At 27.6% G+C, this 18,877-nt stretch overlaps 1 protein-coding gene across 2 annotated transcripts; it reads left to right on the top strand.

Moving 5' to 3' along the window:
• Positions 1–11,525: 11,525 nt before the first annotated feature.
• On the top strand, positions 11,526–15,646 carry LOC148192815 (putative 1-acyl-sn-glycerol-3-phosphate acyltransferase 4). Of its 2 annotated transcripts, none has more exons than XM_047305104.2 (4): positions 11,526–11,759; positions 13,464–14,067; positions 14,300–14,430; positions 15,151–15,646. In XM_047305104.2, the coding sequence occupies exons 2-4, from the start codon at positions 13,496–13,498 to the stop codon at positions 15,597–15,599; spliced, it is 1,152 nt and encodes a 383-aa protein (XP_047161060.2). In that variant the 5' UTR covers positions 11,526–11,759; positions 13,464–13,495; the 3' UTR covers positions 15,600–15,646. The 2 variants fall into 2 exon arrangements, with proteins under 2 accessions (XP_047161060.2, XP_087954556.1); XM_088098430.1 differs by having other exon boundaries at positions 13,451–14,067.
• The last annotated feature ends 3,231 nt before the right edge of the window (positions 15,647–18,877 follow it).

Below are 18,877 nucleotides of genomic sequence, written 5' to 3'. Positions count from 1 at the left end.
AATACATAAGTTGGTGGAGTTCACAAAGATTTTCAGCCTAGTCATATTATATTGAAAAATAATCTTTTATACATATATTATTTTAAATAATTTGAAAAAAAAATTGTTCCTAAGGTTTTTATGGGGTATGCTATTGGTATTAATAGTGGACATTGAAGGAGGGATGGGAATAGAAAATAAGGTAGCCCACTTACACAAACATGGTATGTACTTGTGTGCTGTGGAGTATGTTGCCATAATGAAAAAATATCTCAATTTGACAACTCAAATACACCCATCTTCATGCTTCATTCAATTTTCATTTTTATTATTTTCTAAAATGGGAATGGGAAATGTGTATTCGTAACAGTTATCTACCATGCAAGTACATTCAAACCAAACGTGTTTATATTTCTTTATTTCTCTCAAATTTTTCACTCACTGGAATAGAGGTTATTTTAGGATACTGTCCTTCCAAATAAGGACACTTGACTTAGAAATTTAGAACGGTAGAGCACTGTTGTGCCAAAGTAATAAAGAACATCTAATTAATGATGTTTTTTACTCACATTCAACGTTGTTCATGGTTCCTGGTCATGGCATTGATGAATTTCATTTTTATTTAGTGAAACTATATATGTCGCATTCATCAGAAAACTTTGTCTCAGCAACCGAGCATTTTCACATCGCTTCATTTCTAATTTAGAAGAAATTAATTATTCAAGAAATGATCACATTTAATAGGTAAGATATATACTCATTGATTTAGGTTTAAGCAAACTCAACTGCTCCTCAGGTTGAATTTTTGTAGTCTTTTATTTGATCAATTTATCTTTCAAATCAATATTGACATACAATCTTTGACTTTTTTTTTACTGAAAGTTCTAATTTCAACATATTTTTTACATATTTTTTTAAACGTACTATATTATTTAATATTTAAAAATACACATGCAATTAATAATATGTTATTATTATTATTTAATAATTTTGTTAAAATGATATACTTATAAGGCAATTAATAAGTTCTTTTGTTATTTTTAAGTTAGTTTTTGACACAGTTTTACTTAAAGTATTGACTGATTTTAAGTTTGAAATGAACTCTGTAACAATATTGTTCTGAAAAAGATATCTTACGAAACTAATAGAGAAAGTCATATATAATTATTATTATATATTCAACTTTTAAGAAGTGAGGTGTACAAGAATTATTTCATTTTCTCGGAACAAAAGATTATCAAGTACTTTTAAGATGAATTAACTTATCAGTAAAAAACTTATAAATTAAAAAGATTATTAACTTCTAAATAATTTATAAGTTTTATTAATAAGATCCAACATCTATTAACCACGTATTAAATAGATGTCATTTAGAATGGGTTTGTTTCTTAATTGGCTGTACTGAATATTATAATATTTTAGTTCAATTCAACAACGGAATATATATATTAGTTCAATTCAATCTTGGAATATATTTCGTTAAAAAATTAAAAATATTTTTTTTTCATTTAAACGAGTAAAAATAAACTTTTTGATGACTTTTAATACCCTTTATGAGCTGTGCTATATTTATTAATTTCATAATGCAATGTTAGAAAGTACCGTACATTTAACTGACCCATGTCAATGTATTTTAATTTACTCCTTCAATTGGCTTGTTGTAACCCAATCTTCGTTTCATTGACTCGCTTGGTTTCAATAATAATTAACTATAGTATCAACTATTTTCTAACCTGATCTAAGAGAAATTAATTATAAAATAAATTTCGTTGGTTACATGATTCTATACTATGCTTGTAGTTTAATCAAACTAGTTATTGTTATATATCAATTATGCTTACATGTTTTTATTGAGAATATATCAACACTGGTATTTTATTAATTCTTTTAGAATATATTATTAAGATTGTAAATATAGTATATGAATTTTATAATATTAAGCTGATTCTGCAAATTGAGTATTTTCAATTGTTTATTTTGTATCGTTTTTATCTTTTATTTGTTCGATGGTTTTTTTTTTCAAAATCGTTAAGATAGTATTTGTAATAGGTATTATTCAGTAAACAATTGATTGAGAGATATTAACATATGTGTGAATAATCATTATGTTAGATCTGTATTCTTTTATTTATTTATAATAGTTATTATGAGTTTTTATCTTTTTTTTTACTTGGTCCAATCATATTTTAATTAATATTTATTAATTTGTGATTATTATTAACTAAGTGTTAATTTAACTTTATTTTACAACTAGTCGATCTTCCTTCCATGTTGTTCAGATGATTCATTAGGATAATCAATCATAAAAATCAGTCAAAATAATCAGTTAAGATGATCGAACAAAATGATTAAACAAAATAATTGAAAAAAATAATTGGCTAAAAAATAATCAATGTAAGAATAATCAACCAAAGTAATTGACAATGATAATTAACCTAAAAATAATATATTAAAAATATTAGTCCAAAAATATATTGATCGATCCGTCTAATTCATCTAAAAGATATGTAGCATACCCATGCGAATAACGTTAATTACTTAAATAAGAGAATGTAAAAAAAAATTAAAAAAGGTTTGAATATACGTGTGAATTTAGGTTTGAACAATATAGTGAAACCGCGTAAAAGCACGTGCGCGCACGTGATGAAGACAAGTTATTGAGTTTTGGCCCATCTCTCAAATTACTTTTTCCATTTATACTTTGTTTCTTTCTGAAAAGAAAACGCAATGATACCGCTAGAGTTCAAATATATGGAAGCACCGCCATTTCAACCAAAACTAAAACACCCTTTCCTTCAAAATGCTCTCAAAATTCATCACTTTCTTCATATTAATTGGCTAATCATGTGCTAACTAAGCCTTCTAATTGCATTATGCTTAATGTTAGCAATCTAAACTCAAACAGTTTAAGCATTCCCAACTTTAATCTTTAATTAAAAAAAGTTTTTGATTAAATTTTAGAAGATTATGATTAATTAAAACTAAATCTCTTAACTATGACACACTTTCTATTTTCCATTGAATTTCTAACCTTAGTTACGTATTGTCGGTGCCAAATCATTAATCCAATGTAACCATCGGTTGAAACAAATGGTCAAAAAGTCAAACTTATCATTTCTCATCTTCTTCGTGTATATACAAGTTGATCATCTCCCTTTAATGTTATTAAAATCTCATTTACTTGATTTAGGTTTTGTTTAATATTTCTTGCCAATACTTAAGAATAAATTAGATAACTAGACTAAAGTACAGTTTAAACGTAGAAAGAAGGGGTTTATGCTATATATGAAATCTTACAAAAATAAACAAGAAGATTAACTCTTTTGACATTAATTTCAGGTAGAAATTTAATTTTGATGGTGCAAAATGAAGAAGTTGGAAAAGTTTGTGCAAAAAGGAGGAGTCAAAGAAATGGATTACAGTTGTGGAGAGCATTGAAGGGTATAATGTATGATGTTGTTGGAATTTTTGTGAAGAGTACACAAAGTACTACGTCATTCATTTACTGTTCACACGTCCTTTGCACATGTTTTCATACCTTTTTTTCAAGTTCTTATGTCTTCTTCTAGTATATCTAATAGGAAATTTTCTTTTAACAATTTTTTTTTACAATTTTTTTATAACACGTGATAGTTTATGATTGGTCGTTTTAAATATACAGAGTAATAAAACAGTGATACATAATTCATTGTCAACAAATTATTAAAAAGAGTTGTTAAAATATCGGATCCTATCTTTTATATATATATATATATATATATATGTATATGTATGTATATGTATATATGTATATGTATATGTATATGTATATATATGGATCATGATACTTTGACAATATTTTAACATCATTTATGTATCATTCTGTGATTGGTTTATGATGGTGTTTATGATTATTATTATTGATTCTGAAATAATTTTAAACCAATCACATGATAACAAGTAGATGATGTTAAAATATTACTAAAAAGATGTTGTAAAAGTATCATTATCATATATATATATATATATATATATATATATATATATATATATATATATATATATATGAGAAATATTCTTCATTTTAATTTATGTTATAATATAAAATTAACTAATTTTATTAAGAATAAGTTTAAAGTTATATTCAAATTAAAAGGTTAATAAAAACAAAGTATTCATACTTGGATTTAGAAAAGTTAACGGAGATGAGAAATGAGGATAATTTAGCAAATCATTTTGTTGGCTTGTTTAATACTATACAGAGATTTAGCTAATATGTAAACTTCACTTTGTTTATAAGCATTAAGTTTTGGTAGAATTGTTATGTATATTTCTTCATTACGGAACAGTTCCAAAATATTATAAATACTTTTCGAATTTTCATTATACATATTTAAAATACTATAAATACCTTTTTTAATTAATAATTATCAATGTTTAAAAAATCGATTAAGAATTTATTTAGTTAAGTTTGAAAACCGGTTAAAAAATTTATTTAACCGACATTTAAAAGTGTGTTCAAAAATTTACTTAACTAGCATTCGACACTGTTAACAAATTTATTTAACCAGTATTTAAATACCAATTCAGAATTTTTAGTTTACTTTTTTATTTTAATTTAATAATAATAATAATAAAATATGTTAAAAAATTAAAAATTTAATATATTACATTAAAAACTAAATTAAAAAATATCTATTTAAATTTAATAATCAAAAAATTATTTTTTTAATGTAATAAATATTTAATTAGTTTAATATTTTTTATATAACTAAATAAATATTTATATTTTAATTTATAAAATATTATTTATTAGAAAAAAATAAATAAAACATATTATAACTTCCAAAACGAAAAGAAAACGAAGAATAATGGAGAAAAGAAAAAACATGGGAGTCGGGGAGGAAAGAGAAATAACTTCCACAATTCAATTTTTTTTAAATACATTCTGAAATATGTATTCTGAAACACATTTTCAAATTAAAAAGTATTTTTCATATTACACAATTCAAAATAAATTTAAAAAAAAATACTTTCCAAAATGAAAAAATGTATATAGAATTTCCAAAATATATTTTGAACTAATTAAAAAATTATGAGATAATTCAATATAAGATTTAAAAACTGATTAGCTTACAAAAATATTCCTCCGTGTTTAATGCAAAATAAATTTAAAAATACTTATATGTATGAAATAACTAGAATTTTTTTATAAGGAACTATTTCACAGTTGCATCAGGGCCTAAGAGTAAATAATTAAACATATAATTAGAGAAATTTTAATTGAATAATTGAACGAAGCACCAACATTTTATTTTTATTAATCTTAGGAATTAGATTAAGTTTAATAAATTAGTTGTTTTTCCTTTTGGGCTTGCAAAATTGAAGGCCGATAGTGAGTTTTTGTTTGTTTGTTTTCCTATATTTGGTCCAAGTAAGTTTAAAATGGGTAATTTCTTTTAACACCCCATAAATATAAGAAAAGTCCCAACTATGTATGGGTAGGAAGAATCTGTTTCAAAAGTTCAAAAATATATTTGTGCTTAGAAACATATTTTGAATGGTATGATTTTTAATTTTAAAATTTTAAAATGTATTATGAATTACATATATAAATTATATAATTCAGAATATCTTTTAAAATTATATATTCTATAAATATAATATTAATTATATAATTTGAAATATATTTTTAGATTCTGAATATGTTTGTGAACTATGCACTTTGAAAAGACAAAGTATTACTTTTTCAACACCTCCATAAAAGTGCAAGAAAAAAAAACAATTGTTGTAAAATAACTGTAATCCTGTGAAATTTAATTGAACATAAGAGAGGGATTAATATAACCCTCAGCTTCTTTTTTAAGTAATTGTTAAAAATAAAATATAAGCAATAAAAACGAAAAAGATGAATAATATATAATATATAAAAAAGGAAAAAAATAAGAAATCTTCTATTTTAATTTTTTATGAATTTATTTATATATTTCATTAATGTTGCACTTTTTAATCTTCTTATTTGAAAAATTTATATTTTATTTTGAATTTTAAGATAAAAGCTACATTTTTCTTATTTTGCAACTTTGTTTTAGATGTACTATCAGATTTTGTAGTTCTAATGTCCTGTTGTCTATAATTTTTCTTTTGAGTTGATAGCCCTTATAATAATAAGAGAAAAGAAAGTGAAGAAAAAGAGAAATTGAAGTTTCTCTCTTGCATGAAGATGAAAATTTTGGCTTTTTTAGTAGAAAAGTCTAACGCAGTGAAAAATATCTTGGCCTCCATTGTTGATTTTATGTACTGAAATTTTGTGATTATGACATTTTTTCATTTGATGTTTTTAAGAAAATTTCTATTCATTGTGGTTTTAATTTGATATTTTCATGGGAACTACCATAATAATATCAATACAAATCCATGATCGTTTGAATGAATTTCTTATATTACTTTTATCATGAAAGATGTAAACATTTACTATTAAAGTTGTTAAAGTTTCTTTTTCTATTATGGCTTTCGCCATTAATTGGATCATTGAATCAGAAGTTATTATCAGACAGCTGTTTCAATGAATTTTCATAATAAATGGATGAAACACAGATTTCTTATTAAAAAGATTATTACACACTTTTTTTAATTGAAGTTGATTTTGTTAAAAAGTTAAGTTTAGTAACATAATAATAATAATAAATAATTATGTTAAGGATTTAAATGATTGTAGATGGTAAAAAAAAATTAAAATAATAATAAGTGTTTTTAAAATGTAAACAACACTTTGAATAGAAGTGTGAATAACTTGAGCTAATAAGATTTAATTAAAGTGATTTATTTTATTCAAGCAACTCACTCATAATTCAATTAATTTGGTTGATTCATTTAAATGTTATCACTTATTTAAAGATAAAACATCTCAAAATAACTTTTAATATTAAATTATATAATAAAAATATTTATAATGCATATTGTTGTTCTAGTGAGAATACACTTAGTACTTATTGTAAAAAAAAGAAATTCTTACCTTAGTCTGTACCAATCATCTTATTATAATAAGGGTCCCATAATTCAGTGCTAGTCTAATGTTGTTCTTGTATCATATGATCTATTATATATAAAAGGTATTTCGAAATTTAGATAAGTGTTCAATTTTAACAAAATATATTAAATATATTAGGTTTAAAAATATTAAATGTGTTGTCTATATGTTCTATTGATAGGATTTTGAATTAACTTTTCCCTTAACGAAGATCTAATAATTTTTTAACCTTGTTTATTACGATAATAATTAAATTATCTCTCAATACTGTTTTTTTATGTTTAATTGATAAAGTAATTTTGTGTCGATAAGGTAATTTTGTGTCGAGTATGACATCACATGTATCGATCAATAGTGAAAAGTGTGTAGACATATATTAATAATTTTATATAACAATAATAAAGGAAATTTTCAGTGTATATTTTTCTATCATTTTAATTTTTTGAGTAACTAATTTTTAAACCATATTTATCCATAATAATTAATAATTAATATATTATTATATAATGAGTTTAATTTAGTTTACTTTAATTTTAAATGAATATATTAAAAAACTATCAGAAGGATAAATCATTTAATAAATCGTAGTAACATAAATTCGAATGTATTCTAATATCATTTTGTCAGAACTATTAAATTCTTCATCATGCGAAACGTACGTCTGCAAGAGAGGAACGAGACTCAGAAAGTGGAAGACAGGTGGTTGTAGGAGAGTGGACGATCGGTGTTTTGAGGGAATATATAAGCTAAAATTTCAAAAGCTGGTTCCGCTTTCTGCATGCAATCTTCTCCTTCAAACCTTTCGAACTCGTTTCTCCTCCTTCTCTTTAAAATTATCATCTTTTCCTCCATTAAATCTCATGTTTTCTTCCATCTGATCATCCATCAGAGTGTATGTAAGGTTGCTGGTGGCAAGGATCCTCCTTTCAACCGATCGTTTAGTGGGTTGAACTGGTAGGTCTTCCTGATTCTAATAAAGTCTAGTTTGGGGCACATGCAAACCAAGTTTCTGTTGCATGTGTTTATCCTCTTCTTCTTCTAAGGTTCTGATCACGTTTTTGGTCTCTTGGGTGGTTTGTTTTACTCAAACAGTGAATCTGGGAGGTTGAGTGTTGGTCGTGGTGCAAAGTTCGTATTGTGAGCGATCGGTCTATTAAGAGGAAAGGGAAGCTATTAAATTTAATTATGCATGTGATTATTTTGTGTATGTATGGAATGAATTGATTGATGATTTGTATATGAGTGTATGAAATGCATGTTTATGGGTTTTGGGTGGTTCTATATAAGTCTATAAGAATTCTGCAAAATTATGTAGAATAGTTAGGTGTTTGGTCTCAACTAGGGATGGCAAAAAAATCCGCGCCCGCGGATATCCGTGGATAAAATCCGCGACGGATAGTTGGTACCCGCGGATATTTACTACCCGCGGGTTGTGGGTAGCGAATTTTTTAATATCCACTTATAAATGGATCGGGTGCGGGTATTATATTATCCGTACCCGCGGATATCCGCTACCCGCAAAAAATAAAAATAAAAATTTAATTTATATTTTATTAAGTTAAATTTAATTAAAATTAACATTAATTTATATTTTATAAAGTTAAATATAATTAAAATTAAATTTTAATTTATATTTAATTTAATATATATTATGTTTTATATATTTTTTGTAATTTTATTTAAATTTTATTATAATATTTTATAAAAATATATTTTTTTAAATATTTGTGGGGTATCCGCGGGTATCCACGGATATCCGCGGGTTTTAAAATATCCACGAATATTTTTTAAGCGGATATCCGTGCTGGTAGCGGGTCGGGTAGCGGGTGGATTTTTTTTTGTCGGGTCGGGTTGCGGATAGGCACTATCCGTGCCCGACCCGACCCGTTGTCATCCCTAGTCTCAACCGTTCGGTTATGGTCAGGGAATAAGTTATCAATAGAGTTAGCATTTTAGCCTTACCAGGGTATAATCGTTCGGTTTATAGGAAGTGATTAATATATCACGTGTTGATGGTTATATACCTTTATAATCAGTCTTATTGGATTAGGTATTTTAGTTTGTGATAGCTCATATATTATTATTAGTAGACTTCGTACTTAGACTAGGCTTAAATTAATTTTGTTTATGATCAGATACAAGTTTATGGGTATTTAAGCTAAAATGTCTTAACGTTCGGTTTCGTTAAAAGTACTAGGTTTGATGAATAGTTTGTAGGAGTAATTATAAGTGTTCGGCAGAAGCTCTAGGCGTTCGGTTTTGTAAAATAAGTAAAATACCGTTCGGTCTTGCACCAAGGATCCGTAGTTATAAGTGTTCGATATAAGCTCTAAGCGTTCGATTTTGTCAGATAGTGAAATAACGTTCGTTCTTGTTTTGAGTATAGTAGAATATCGTTCGTTATTACTTTGAGGATATTGAAATACCGTTCGTTCGAGTATTGAGGATAGTTAAATATGGTTCAGTCTTATATTAAGTATTTAGTTTATTAGAGTGTTATATTCTTAAGCTGTGTTCGGCTCATGTCAAAGTCATATCTATTAAATAAACGCTCGGTTATATTCGTCTGTTGTTTAGATCCTTTCCGTTCGTTGGTAACTAAGGGTGGTGTTATTTGAGTGTTCGATCTTCTTATATGAAATGTGGTTTGATCTTTCAATGCTGATGTTATGGATTGGTGCTGGTTGCTTATTTATAGCAATGATCTATTATGTATGGGAAGTATTATTGGTATTCAAGTAAAAGTTTATGTTTCAAGTAATGTGGAAGAGAATTTCGGGGAGGAATGTCTCAGTGTAAGGATAATGTTGTAGTAAAGTATGAATATGGATAGTGAAATTCACGGAGTTTATCCTGATATTCTGATGATTACCAGTTCTGAAGTAGAGATGGGTAAGTCATTGTGTGAGAATGGCGAGAGGTCCTAGCCCATAGGTTCTGGGTGAGTTATAACGGACTAACCTCTGGTGGCAGCTGATGGTTTTCCAGTTACTACACCACCCGAGTGCACGAACGACCTCAAGCTACGTATTCATACAATCCGGATGGTCATGTCAAGTGTCAGTCGTACGTGAATTATGATATTCAAGTTATGTGTTATATCTACGTTGGCTCTTGTATGCTATAGCGTTCGGTTTGTAATGATTTGTAGTTTTATTTCATGTACGAATGCATGCTTAATTGAATTATAGTAGCTTACCCTTATTTTATGTTTTTATCCATGTTGTCGTTTGGTTTTCTATTGCAATGATCATCCTTGTTGGATGTGAGCAGAAGGAGTAAGGCTTACGTTGGAACAAGAGCTGGACGGTGAGACTCCTGCTGAATAGGAGATAACCGTTTGGTCATATAATATAGATAGTTTTGGTGAAACGACCGTTCACTGTTTTGTTCTGTAAATATAATCGTTCGGTTATATTATAAACGTTCGATAGTAGTATAGGAAGCTCTTGTAAAGTTCGAAAAATTTTATAGTTATTTTTGTAATAATTGACTTTAATATTATAATAACTGTTTTATCATATTATTAAATGTTGACACCTGTATATAATTTTTGTGCTATATTTCTGGGATGTTACGTATTTTATAAAAATAAATATTAAACGTAACTCGACTAATAAAATCATATTCTATAATAGGAATTTCATTAATTTATATAAATTGTTTTAATATTTTAATCATAAATCTAGACCAGATCTCTAACATTATTAAAAAAAATTATGTTTGATCGACAAAATATAACTTTTTATTTAACAATATATCAATCAACACCTAAGATTTTATTACAGTTTGATTTACTTAACTCTGTAACAAAATAATTGATAAAGAAATAAGAGTGATAAAAATATTATTCTGATAAACAAGTTAACTATTTTATCAAACACGTTATAAAGTTGAACTTAATGTTACAGCATAGATAGAACACAGATAAGTTTGTGTAAAAATCGTTCTTCACGCCATAGGAAACATGAAAAGCTGAATTAAGGATGTTCCTCGAATGATTCGCCGGTAGTAAAAACATTCCCCAAATAATCATAACCCTGTTTCTTTCTCTTCTAGAAACACCAAAGCAATGCGGTTGGTGGATCAAAATGTGTACTTTACCCCAACATATAATCATTTTTAATTATTTTCATACCAAAAAAATATTTATTTTAGAATAATGTTATAATATAAAGATAAAATAATCATAAAAATTTAAATATTTGATTTTTTTTTAAAAAAAGAAAAAAATATTAAATGAATATAAAAAATTTAAGTGTGTGAAATAATTTTTTCTATTTATTTTATCATTCTATTTAAACTCAATGCATCTAATAGGTTTTTAACGGCATTTAGCAGATTTAGTTTTTTTTTCACAGATCTGATCATTCATTATTTTAATGGTACAAGTTTTGTTGATTTGTTATTTTCAAATTCAATATATATAATTTAATAAGCACGTTTTTGTGATAATGTAAATTAAAAAGCATTAATTACAATTAAATGAGAGTGCAAGTTGGTAGAATAAGGTTAGAAAACAGAGTAACGTAATGACAACCCAAACTCTGAAACAACACCGTTGGGATCTCGAAGTGGACCCAAATCTCTTTTCACTGTTGTACAGCGAAGCTGCACAGTAGGTCTCCCTGAGCGGCACCGCTGCTGAATTTTCCCCAACCCAATTTAATTTCTCAGATTCATAATCCCTGTTTCATTCATTGCTCTTCAACTCACCAACAATAAGAAGAAAAACAGAGCAAAACAAGAGCTCTGAGAATCTCCACGCAAGGTGAGTTTTTTAAGTCAACCCACTATTCAAGTTTACGTGTTCTCTTCTGGGTTCTCTTTTCTTTGCGTGTTAATTATCTCCCCTTTATGGAATCTCAATTCCGTGTTTGTTTGTATTTCTGAGGAATTTTTATCGTGGTTGGTGGTGTGTGCGTGTTGGATTCAACGAGGGGAGGTGGTCAAAACTTTGGAATATTCTCAAAAAATGCTTTCTTTATCGGTTTAACTTTTGTTATGTATTATGGGAAACAGGGTTTTGGATTCGAAACGTGTTTATTCATTCCCCAATAACTGGTGGTTGTAATATGGGAAGCTGTTGTTCTTTGATCGGAAATGGGGTTGGGGTGTTTAGCCAGAGAAATTGGTGCGCTAAGTAGGTTTGGAATTGCCTTCTCTGGTTCAACATTGGGATTCCAAGATGGTTTTGGGAGATTTATTGAGATAGAAGTTTTGAAAATTTCAAGTTGATAGCAGAGAAGTATTGAAAGTTTCAAATTTCAACAATCCCCTGTTATTTCAGAAGTGATTCTCAAGACCAGTTTCTCTTTATATTTTTTTTTTTGCCTTGCTGTGTGTTTTGGTCCTCAGTTTTTATACTAGATACCAACCAAGGTTGGGTATTGTGTACGAGGTTAGTGTCTCATAACACAGTGACCAAAGACTTGAATATCTGATGAGAGAGGTGTTTGCATTTATTGGTCAATCATGTTTCCAACAGGATTGCATCTAAAAAGAATAACCAATTCTTGAGCAAAAAAAATTACTACTCCTGAGAAAGGTTTTAAAATGTGATTTTGTTCAAGAAATTGTTTCATTACAATTCTTGATATTTCAGAAATTTACAAAATGTGAGTTGTGTGCCCACTATTGTAGATGTCCAAGTACAAAAAACCTTGATAATAGCATTTGTTTTTAAAAACTGTTTTCTGTATTTACCTTGATTTCATTTTTATTTTTGTTTCCATAACATGTATAAGAAACAGTGAAAACCGAAAATAAATATAAGAGAAAGTTGCTATCATATTTCTTTATGTAATATGCAGAGTATTTTTGTAATTAAAAGTGAAAATTAAAATGAAAGCAGAAAACCTTTGTTTTAATTCAGAAGAAACATTCTCCTCTTTCTTAACCACACATGTCATTTAGTCAGTTGCTGCATTATGGTGCCCTTGAACATTTTACTGTGCATGTGGTTGATGGTTTTGCATTTCATCTTCTCTTGCATATTGAAATTTATTGTGTCAGAGATTTTATGCTACTGTACAATCCATCTTTTTGCAATTTAAATGTATCGGTACTTACTGTCTTGTTCTTATGCTACTTGGGATTTGGGATTGTCTGCTGAAAGCAACTTTTTCAACCCTTGTAGAGTTCAAATTCTCCCTTGGATTTTTTATACCATCTTTTGAAGTACATGTATATTAAAATTTCTTTTAATATAATTTAAAACATCAAAACTAATCCAAATCCAACCTCTACACAGCAATTGAAAATACTAAATACTGTAGTTCCCAATTTATTGACTGTGGTTACAAAACATTTAATGAATACTTCTAGTTGAAATGTAAGTATTAAATGATTTTATTACTTCTGGTACAATAAATACATTCTGGTTGATAAACAATTTTTTGTCTGATACCATTGCTGTTAGCATACTTGTCCAGAATTGGATATTATCAAATAACACTACAGTACATTATTGCAGAAGGAAAGTTTTTCAACAGTTTCCTGAAGAAGATGGAAGTTAGCGGGCCAGTGAAATCTGAAAATAGATTAAAGCACCGACCCTTGACCCCTCTTAGGTTGTTGAGGGGTATAATATGTTTAGTGGTATTTCTTTCTACAGCTTTTATGTGTTTAGTGTATTTTGTGCCAGTGGCAGTTGTAGGATTGCGGCTTTTCAGCATACGTTATAGTAGGAAGACAGTGTCATTCCTGTTTGGACTTTGGTTATCTCTGTGGCCATCTTTGTTCGAAAAGATTAATAAAACCAAAGTTGTGTTTTCTGGGGATAGTGTTCCAATGAAGGAACGTGTTTTGCTTATTGCTAATCACAGAACTGAGGTTGATTGGATGTACTTGTGGGATCTTGCACTTAGAAAAGGGACACTGGGATGCATAAAGTACATCCTTAAAAACAGCTTGATGAAACTACCTATCTTTGGTTGGGGATTTCACATTCTGGAGTTCATTGCAGTGGAGAGGAAGTGGGAGGTAGATGAGCAAATACTGCACCAAAAGCTTTCAACTTTAAAGGATCCTCAAGATCCCTTATGGCTAGCTCTTTTTCCCGAAGGAACAGATTATACGTACTACCTTGGATCTTGTCTTTTAATTTCCAACTGCTTTTATTGTCATTGGATAATCAACATCAACTCTTTTCAGTTCCACAAATCATTTCATTTGATACTGTCTGTTTGCAGTTGATGTCGTGTTTTGTCTGGCATGCTGCAATTTGTGGATCATGTTATACCACACAAACGTAAATACATAGTTCAATTGAGATGCACACTTGACATATGATTTGCTTTCATTGCGTAGTGATCAGAAGAGTAAAAACAGTCAAAAATTTGCTGCTGAAACTGGTCTCCCTGTGCTGAAAAATGTATTACTTCCGAAAACAAAGGGGTTTCATGCTTGCTTGGAAGCCCTACGAGGCTCATTGGATGCAGGTTTACAATTTCTTTCCTCTTTTCTAAGACTCTAAAGTCAATTCAAAATGATCCTGTTGTGACTATTTATGATGTAGTAACTTAACAATTTCACCATAACCTCTCCCTATCACTTCAAGTTTGTATGTCTTAATATATATATATATATATATATATATATATATATATATATATATATATGTGTGTGTGTGTGTGTGTGTGTGTGTGTGTTTTTGTGGTACTGTGGCCCTGCTGAGTCTTCAAAATGAATTGATATTGGTGTATTAAAAAAGTTTTTAATATATTTTAAAACATCAAAATCAGTGTCAATCCTTATATTTTGAAGACTCAGCAAAGAAATAATATAAAAAATTTATCAGTGAATCTAAATTCATGTTTGTGTGTGTATATATATAATGCTACATCACATGTCCAAGCTTACATGTAATATGTTGTTCCTCCAAAATAAACTGATGTTGTTGGTATATTAAAAAAGTTTTTAAATATTTTAAAACATCAAAATCAGTGTCTATGGATGTATTTTGAAGATTCAGGAGGAAAATAAAACCAAAAACTCAGCAGAAAATCACATATCAAGTTTGCCTGTACTGTCTTTTTGATGAACTTTTGACATGAGGGTCACTGTCTATTTGCACAATACCGTATAACTATTTCTTGGAGGGATTTTGTTTTCAATTTTTCTGTTAAGTTTGTTGAACATTGTGAGTGAATCACGTGCAGTGTACGATGTGACAATTGCATACAAAAATCAATGTCCTTCATTTCTGGACAATGTGTTTGGTGTTGATCCTTCAGAGGTGCACTTGCATGTAAGGCGTATTCCAGTGGAGGAGATTCCTGCTTCTGAAAGCAAAGCTTCATCATGGTTAATAGAAAAGTTCAAGATGAAGGACCACTTGCTTTCAGATTTCAAGATTCATGGTCATTTCCCAGATGAGCAAAATGAAAATGAAATTTCTACATTTAAGAGCCTATTCTCTTTTACAGTGATAGTTTCTTTTACTGCCATGTTTATCTATTTTACATTATTTTCTGTGGTTTGGTTCAAAGTGTATGTAGTTCTATCTTGTGCATATCTTGCTCTTGCAACTCGCTTCAATTTTCAATTGATGCCTCTAAGTAACTATGTTCATGCACTTCATAACACCAAGAAACAAAACACTGAATAGTGTTCTCAATTTTATATTACAATGTACTATCTTGCTCTTCAACTTTATATTTTCAGGGTCAATTATTTCTTCAATTTTCTTTCAATTCTTTTTATTCATAGTCACATAATCAAAGGTATCATTTTTGCTACTAATGCTGTTTTGTAGGAAAAATCAGTATTTTCCAAAGTCAATTTTTTATTAGAAATTGTCACAGTATGACCAAGAAATCGATAGGAACAAGGAGTTAATAGTCCATCAAAACGAGGAAGGATAAAAATTATATTCCTATTTTTACATATTCTACGTGAAAAAAGTGATTTAAATGAATTCCAATGGAATTTATTTTCTTAAAATACATGTTTACTTAGTGGAATAAACAATTTTTTTCCTTTTTAATATATTTTAATAGATTTATTTTAAAATAAAAAACTCTGCTTATTTTAATAAACAAATCTTATGTGTTTCTTAAGTATAATTGTTTTAAAAATTACTTATTAATAATGTTAATTTGAAGTTTAAACAATAGATTTTATTATTAAGAAAATCTGTAAATGCAATTTCAATTTATTCATATTTTTTAAATAAATAATTATGTTAAATTTTAGTTTATCTGCATAGAGAGGCGTTGTTATAAAATAAAGATTTTAATGGTTAGAATAAGAAGAAAAGAAGAAAAAGGAATAAAAGAGAATCGAGATTCATTTTTGTATATTATTTCTTATAAATTTTTTTTTATTTATAATCCAAAGAAAAAATTCAAGAATTACAAATAATTAATATAAATAGTTAAATTAATTATATAAAATCATAACAAATCAATCATATAAATAATTATAGTAAATCAAAGAATAACTATTTATTCATAAGCTCTTTTTTGAATTCTTTTTTGACATGAGAATCTATCTCATTATAAAACTTTATTAAGAAACACCTTTTGAGATAAAAATAATGCTTCAACTAATATATGTTTATTTGAATCAAGATATTTTGATATAAATAGTAAGAAAGTTTAAAATCAAATTTAGAATATACCACGTTTGGAAGAATTTTGGGGAAATAGAAGGTAGGGATACATGTTTTATATGTTGTTGTCCGATATTTTCTAAAGAAATAATTTAAATATAAAAGGAAAACATGTGATACCTTAATACACGCAGCTTGTTAGACTTTATTTTTTTCAATTTAATTAGCTTGTTTAGATATATAAATATGAGTCAGCTACCATTTTATCTTTGAAATATAAAACAAATACTATTTTAGTCCTCCAAATTAAAACAATGTTAATTTCAGTACGTCAAATTCAATAAAATATAATTTCAATTTCAATCTCCTCTATTAAAGTTGTTAAAAATAGTTAAAGTATTATTATAATCCTAATTCCTAAAATGCTAATTATAAATATTAAAATTTTTTTACTAGTAGAAACAAATTCATTTACTAAAAAATATTAGTCTTTCTTCTTTCTAACTTGATTCTCATTTGATTAATATAAATATAAATATTATATTAATAGAAGGATCTTTGGTATCATTGCAAGTGGATACCAAAATATTATAAAAGAAACGAAAAATAAGGTTATTTATATCATAAATTTATAAAAGAATTTAAAAGAAAATTGTTGTAAATATTTAAGATAATTAAGTTTTTTCTATCATATTGTATGAGTCATACACTCATAACCATCTATTAAAACTATAACATGATTTAGATTCAATTTTAAGAATACTCATGAGTTGAATACTTGTATCAATCATACACTTGTCATTTATTTTCTCTATATTAAATTTAATATCAAGAACAACATTCTTCTTATACAAAGCTCTTTATTCTTATTCCAAACTATCATAGGATTAATTTCTTTTTGTCATTTAAGTCAAATATTATTTAATACTGATTCCTTAGATTGGGAACCTCCTTCGATCCTTACCACCTAAACTCTATTATCTAAATGAGTATGAGAGAGTTTAGTAGAATCATGATGACTTCATTCTCTGAATTGAAACTCAATACAGTTGTACCTTATTGAATATGACACTTCTCCTTATGAATGATCATATTAATAAAATTTTCACAATCATAATATACTTGTATCACATGATTTCATAAGTTTTTGGTATTCAAGCCTAAATTATATTCATTCTCACACACACTCTCACTTTAAAAGTTCTCATACCATTCATTCTCATTCAGTAATAAAAAGTCATCATAGAAAATTTCATATCATATTAATCAAGTTGCAATAAGATATTAATTATTCAACTCATCCTTTAAAATTAGACACAAATAAACCTATAAGACTTTCGAATATGTATGATGTCCATGTTCTTATAAAGTCTTGCACTTGTCACAAATCATTAATACAATAGATTCAACATTAACAACAATATTTCTTGTTATCCCAAAACTACCATCCTTATCACAAAAACCAACATGACAGGGTTAGTTACCTTCCATCCTTTAAGTCATACTATTATTTCGTAGCGATTCCACATACTAGGAATCTCCTTCGACTCTCACCGCCTATATCCCCTTCTCTATAAGAGAAAGAGAATTTAGTAAAGTCAAGATGACTTCACGCTTGAGTCCCTACACCAATGTATACATTATACTATACAATATATATGGACATTTCTCTTTAGAAATATCCATAATCATACAATTCATCCAATATATATCAATACAATAATTATATGTATTTCTCAATCACACAACACACTTCAATTTCAAAGCAACTAATCTATAACTTATTTTCCGAAAACAAATAGTTTTACTTAAGTATTACGCCTCCGAGTACTCGTCCAGTGCCTTTACATTAAGTTACTCCTTTCACCTAACAATTTCATAACTTCTAACCTATGTTCTTCTGGTTCTTCAACTAAAGACTAAATTTTTTCTCTTTGAGTTAAAATTATTATCACCATAAACATAGTACAAGTTGTTGCGTCTTATCCCTGTGAAGGACGACGGTAAGGAATAGGCTTGAAGGCCTCGCATCAATTTCGAAGGTTCCTCATTTTTACAACCTATATATTAGTTCTCCTCTTAATTTATTTTATGGGTAAACAAGGCTCATTTCGTGTTCAAGTAATTCACTGAGAAAAGTGGAGTCAAATATTAACATCGCACTGTATAAAAGTAATTTTAATAATAAAGATAAATAAATAAGAATAACATTAAGAACATTTCACTTAAACAAATATGTATAAATATAAATAAATGAAAATAAGGTTATGGACACATTACTAGATAAATAAAAATAATAACAATAAATAAATAAGAAGGGGTTACAAACACCT

This window comes from Vigna umbellata, chromosome 9, assembly GCF_029865625.1.
Source record: "Vigna umbellata cultivar VRB3 chromosome 9, Vumbellata_1.0, whole genome shotgun sequence".
Taxonomy (NCBI): Eukaryota; Viridiplantae; Streptophyta; class Magnoliopsida; order Fabales; family Fabaceae; genus Vigna; species Vigna umbellata.
The sequence above is the reverse complement of the archived record's forward strand: the minus strand, read 5'-3'. Positions and strand labels throughout refer to the sequence as shown.